General features: G+C 41.2%; 1 protein-coding gene across 1 annotated transcript; it reads right to left on the reverse strand.

Annotated features, from left to right (window-relative positions):
- Positions 1 to 2,504: 2,504 nt before the first annotated feature.
- On the reverse strand, positions 2,505 to 5,239 carry LOC131306869 (uncharacterized). The gene is made up of 3 exons (XM_058333298.1): positions 5,035 to 5,239; positions 4,661 to 4,941; positions 2,505 to 2,633 (listed from the first exon to the last, which is right to left on the reverse strand). Exons 1-3 carry the CDS (start codon positions 5,237 to 5,239, stop codon positions 2,505 to 2,507), a joined length of 615 nt encoding a protein of 204 aa, XP_058189281.1.
- Positions 5,240 to 5,871: the final 632 nt, after the last annotated feature.

The following is a 5,871-nucleotide window of genomic DNA, read 5'->3' on the forward strand; positions in this document are numbered from 1 at the left end:
CAACTCACATTTTCAGCATCCAACTAAACAGGCTAAGTATCAAGCAAGTTAAAGAGCAAGCTAAAAAGGTTTGTGTCCTTGAACAATGGGAGGATACGGGACACAAAACTTGTGAATTCAAACTAAACGATATCCACCGAATAAGTGCTTGACAAACAGGCAACAGTGAACAAGAAATACCATGCCTTAAACAACGAAGCACATTATTTCAACAGAATTAACAACCAACAGATGAAAGTTGGATAACGAAAGGAAAGCATGCCATTAACTAGTTATGCAACTATCAGACAGTCAATCAAAATGGAATTCAAGTGCGCTAAAGATCCACTAAGGACTTTTTCAGCTTGTAGTGACCTTGGTTATAAAGAACGGATTAGCAAAAATGGGCGACGGTCTATTTCTAGCTTGGTTAACTACCCGAGTGACCGCCGCCAACATATGAAATGAACCAAGTCAAGGCCAAATCGGCCAAACCAATAAACCAACTACTAACTAATAATGTGCAAAGTTATACTACGAACTGAAAATGCAACAAAATAAAAGGATAGGATAGTTGGCATGTCAACCAACCAAGACCCCGACCAAGTAAGGGGAATTTCTAAAACCACCGACTTTGCATCAGATCATCACCATATCATCCAATCATCAAGTCATCCCATCAATCAGCCAACTCCTCACTTTCCTACCCTACAAAGTCGCCACTCACTTCCCCCTCATCAACCGGCTCGGGGACATACTTCACCCCATGCTGCTGCTCCAGAATCGATGTCTGCCAGGCTATCTCTCTCCTCTGTGCTTCCTGTTCCCTCATCATCTTTCTTCTTTCAGCCTTCTCCTTTCTTTTAGAGTTAATTATTGACACCCCTTGACAGAATAGCTTCTTGATCCAAGACCCCTGTTTCTCCTTCCTTGATGGCATCGTGGTCAAATAATCCCCCTTTCTCGCCTGTTTACCCTTAGCAGTGTGAATCTGAGATGAGCTCTTCACATCAAACGTATCATCTATAGGCCCTGGGGAGAGTTCCTCCAATGTCTCATAAGCTGCCCCCCTAACTCCTTTCTCCTTACACAAACTAGTAATCATACAAGGGAAGGGCATGTTGGCAGTAATCGGAGTATTGGCCCTAAAATCACACAGTTGAGTAAAGATGAACATAGCCCAGTCTACTATCAAATCATTAGCCGTGAATGTAAACAAAATTTCTCCACTTTTCCTTGTTGGTCTACTCTCTGAGCCTCGGGGGTAAAGATTATAATGAATCACTTTGTTCAGGAATCTAAAGCTTGATTTGAAATTTTCGGGCACATGAGGTAATGAAGCCAAAGCGAGGTCACTATACAGAGTCTCATTCACAACCTGCAAATCAATCAATTCGTCCTTCCTAGGGTAGTTCACAGATTCAGGAGGAGGCCTTTGAATTTTCAGATATGCAGCAATATCATTTGGAGTAATCACAATATCAATGCCACCTACTCTCGAAACAATTCTAACAGCCGGGTCACTTTCCCAATCACCCTCAGGAATAATCATGAACTTATAAAATTCAATAACAACATTCTTATTATATCCAATTAACTGCTCAGTCCAAAAATTCAAACCTTTCCTTATGATGTATCGAAGCCCCGTGTGATCATCGGGCAAAGCCGTAGCATCCACTTGCCGCTCGTTTTTGAACTTTCTGCCCGTAAAACTTTCCTCCCAAACCCTCCTCTTATTCGCTACAATCTGACCCGGAGTCCATCTCCTCCTCTTACTCCTAGATCCCGAAGCCTCCGCGGGCTGATTTTCCTCCTCACTTTCAGCCATAAAGTCATCCTCCTCTTCGATTTTTGATTGAGATGGAGGAGGACGGTGTGCGGTTTGCTTGATTCTCGGCATTGTAGGTTGAAAAGGCTAGGGTTATATTTTTTATATTTTTCGGATTTTGAGGCTAGGGCTTATGGGGTTTTTGATTTTTGATGGAAAAATGGAATGTAGGTTAGGATTTATGATGGGAGATTGGTATATGAGGGGGAAAAAGGAAGAAAACAAGGATTTTTATGGAGAAAATGAGGAAAATTCGGATTTGAAGGGAGAAAAGTGGGTTTACCTTGATTCGGGTTTGACTCCTTGAGATTGATGGAGAAAACTCAAGTATTGTTGAGGGAGATGAAGGATTTGAGGATTTTCTGTGGAAAAGTGGGTGATTTGGTGGATTATTGAAGGTTTGGGGTTAGGGTTTTTAGGAGTTTAATGGGAAAAAAAAAAAGGAAAAACAGTCGGCTGTTGGAAGATGAAGATGGTTTTGGGATTGAACTGTCACTGGACTGACCGTCTGATCTACTGCTGATAATCACTCAGCATCGATGTAAAATTCTGACTCCCATCGATGCTGACGCTGTTAGCTGCTTAGGGGGATAAGCTGCTCGGCAGCGATGTAACTTTTACTCTCCCATCGATGCCAACGCTAATAGTGACCCCCTGTGGAACCACCTGGATCTCCTTTCTTCCTATCGGTGCCGAATCAAATACCCCAACAATTTTGCCCTTCCTTCAATTTGAAATCCAGAACTTCCAATGTTTCAAATGACACCCTCAAAACACCTTTCCACAATGATTGCTCATCCCAATACCCCTCCGAACAACCGGTCGCCTAGGTTAGAGCAAAGAACGGGAAAAGGACAGGATGCAAAATAGGATTAGGTGACACATATGTGGTATGATCATGCAAAGAATGCCTTGTATCCTTTCCTAAGTGCGCTTTGGATTCCAAAATGATTGAAAATTGACATTTTAACACAATTAGACATGGACATGCGATTATTCACCTAACTACAAGCATTTTATTGGAAGAGTGGGGATATGGACAAAGCTTGCTCAAAAACTTAACTCAACACTTAAAACTGTACAATTGTCAACTAAGCATGCAAATTGAGAAGCACAAAATTCTTAGGATTGCTACGAATTCTTGCTAACTAACAACGATTGAGCATGCAACAAGTCATGAACAAAACTAAAAACTATGACAAAAGGAAGAAGTTGGAAGTAAAAAGCTTTATTTATTTTTGAAAATTTTCAATTTTCTCAATTTTTTTGGTTTTTCAATTTCTATTGTTTTTTGAATTTTTCAAATTTTCTACAAAATGAAACAAATATCATACACAAATAGCACATAAGCTAACCCCTCCCCCCAACTTAAAGCGATGCTATGCCCTCATAGCATTAAGAACAAGAGCGAAGAAAGGGAGAGTGCGCGAATGTACCGTCCAAGGGGAATGTCAACCCCTAAATACCTCGACCAAGTTGGAGGATTTCATGTCAATCTCTTGCTCCAGCCAGATTAGATGCTTCCAGGGTTTACTCCTTTGGTTCTACCAACTCGGAACGACAGCTAGTCACACTGGGCCATATCCAAAGCTTTATCGGACTAACAACCGCGGCTCTAAGCTGCGCCCATGCTTAGGGCTCCTGAACGCCTCACTCACTCCGGCTTTAGGCCCAAACTACCAAGGCTGGTGTGGTAGCAAATAAACCTTGCAGAAGACTTAAGAGGACGGCTTTCCACAAAACAAATGACGTTAGAACCACCGGCCCGTGTTATCCGGCTTCCAAACAAAACAAAAAGTAAAAGGATAAAAGGGAAAGGAAAACACGAAGAAAACACACAAAACAAATAGAAACATGCAAAATAGAATGAAATGCAATGCACCACCCGATCATCACGTGATCATACGAGTCATACTTTTCTTCCCATTCCGTACCGTTGGGGTAAGAATTGGGTGGCTATACTAGACCGTTGAAAATTTGTTATGCTAGCGCCCGTAATAAAATTTATCGCTTGACCTCGCCAAACAACTAAGTTCAGCGTCCCCTAGGATCAAAACAAAGCAAGATGTAATACAACCTAGCGTGCACTCTAGGCAATATCAAACCTCACTCACAGACCTAAGTTGCCTCTGATTAGGGGCAATCGCGGAGAGCATGGATCATTAACGATAAACTAATGAAAGCCCTTTTTACACTAACATATTGGTGAAATCTTTTGCATGTGATGTATCTCCAAGATTTTATTTGATGCAAGAAAATCATAACTTTAAACAAAGCATGCAAAACTAAACAAAATATGATGAAACAAGAACAAAAGAACAAGTATGTACAGTATATACAAATTTAATATCAGAACTCGGAGCGTCAAAGTCACAGCTAGACTCCGCCAAACAATGAAGCCCAGCGTCCCCTAAGATCGTAACCAGGCAAGCAACAAGATAGAGCCAAGTGCGTTAGCACGGGAATATCAAGGCCTAACCTAAGGAACTATACCGCCCCCGTTGGGGCTAATCTGGGAGACGTGAGTGGTTTATCATGAATTACTCCTATCAGAAAAGCTAATTAAAGCCCTATGTCACTGATATTAAATGATTTGCCCTTCGAATCGGAGCGGGGCACACGATCCTTCTTTTAGTAGCGGCGTGCGAAGCTACATATACCCACGTCAATGGAGGGTACCCTCTACCCGAGGGCCGGGTCCGACAAATAGTTAAGTTCAGCGGTTACGCTTGCGCTCCCCGTGCAATTTTAAGAACCAAACTAATCAACCGTGTAAACTGGATCGATTAACTCCTCATCCGGCTCTCCAACCTCAAAAGTTCCAAGAAATGGTTTAAGCTTTTGGCCATTAACTTTAAAAGATTTACCATTTAACGGATTCACAACATCAATAGCACCATGAGGATAAACATGTTCAACAACATAAAGGCCCGCCCAACGAGAATGTAATTTACCAGGAAACAAATGAAGCTTAGAATTGTATAGGAGTACCTTTTGTCCAACCTCAAACTCTTTCCGGTGAATTCGCTTGTCGTGGAAGGCCTTGACTTTTGCTTTGTAAATGGAAGTGTTGTCATAAGCATCTCTCCGAATTTCTTCAAGCTCGTTGAGTTGGAGCTTTCTGTGTGCTCCAGCTGCCGGTAAACGATAATTCAATGTCTTGATTGCCCAATATGCTTTGTGCTCGAGCTCTACCGGAAGATGGCATGCTTTTCCAAAAACCAAACGATACGGTGAAGCTCCCAAGATGGTCTTGTAAGCTGTGCGATAAGCCCAAAGTGCGTCGGTCAAACGAAGACTCCAATCTTTCCGGTTTGGATTCACCGTCTTCTCCAAAATGTGCTTGATTTCCCTATTCGCCAACTCAGCTTGCCCATTTGTCTGAGGATGATAAGCAGTGGAGACCTTGCGGTTGATACCGTACTTCTTCATCAAGGCCCCAAAAACGCGATTGCAAAAATGAGTTCCTTGGTCGCTTATGATTTGTAACAACTCCGATTTTTCGTTCAATAAAAATCTCGTTGTTATTTGAAATTTCTTAATTTCTCTTAATTGCTCGTTGATTTTCTATTTGATTCCTTGTGGTTTGTATTTAAGCAATCGATCGCCTTATCGTCGTATTTCTCGACTAGAAACCCTAATCGCACTTTGGACCCTCAAGGATCGTTTCTTGACTTTTAAACCCTACTTAGCAAGCCTAGTTAGCTTCTAACCGGCTTGATGGAGTAACCAAACTAGGAAGTCACCTAGTTACTTATCCCTAACCGTAGATGGACCGTTTTGCCCATCTTGAACCCTAGACTAGAAATGGTTTAATTGTTTTCTTTTATTGTTTTAGTTTTATTCTTTATCCATTGGACGATAAATGTTAGGGGAATTATTATCCATTGGATAAAAGAAACCCATTTCTTTATATTAAAAGGATTTTGAAAGATTTAAGCAAAGTACTATGATTGACATTTTTTTATTGTTTTGAAAAGTACTTTTAATTATTTTTTCTAATAAAAGTACCCAAGTAACTATGGACCATTGGACAATAACCGTTAGGGTAATCTTTACCCATT

The sequence above is a fragment of the Rhododendron vialii genome, chromosome 11a, assembly GCF_030253575.1.
Source record: "Rhododendron vialii isolate Sample 1 chromosome 11a, ASM3025357v1".
Taxonomy (NCBI): Eukaryota; Viridiplantae; Streptophyta; class Magnoliopsida; order Ericales; family Ericaceae; genus Rhododendron; species Rhododendron vialii.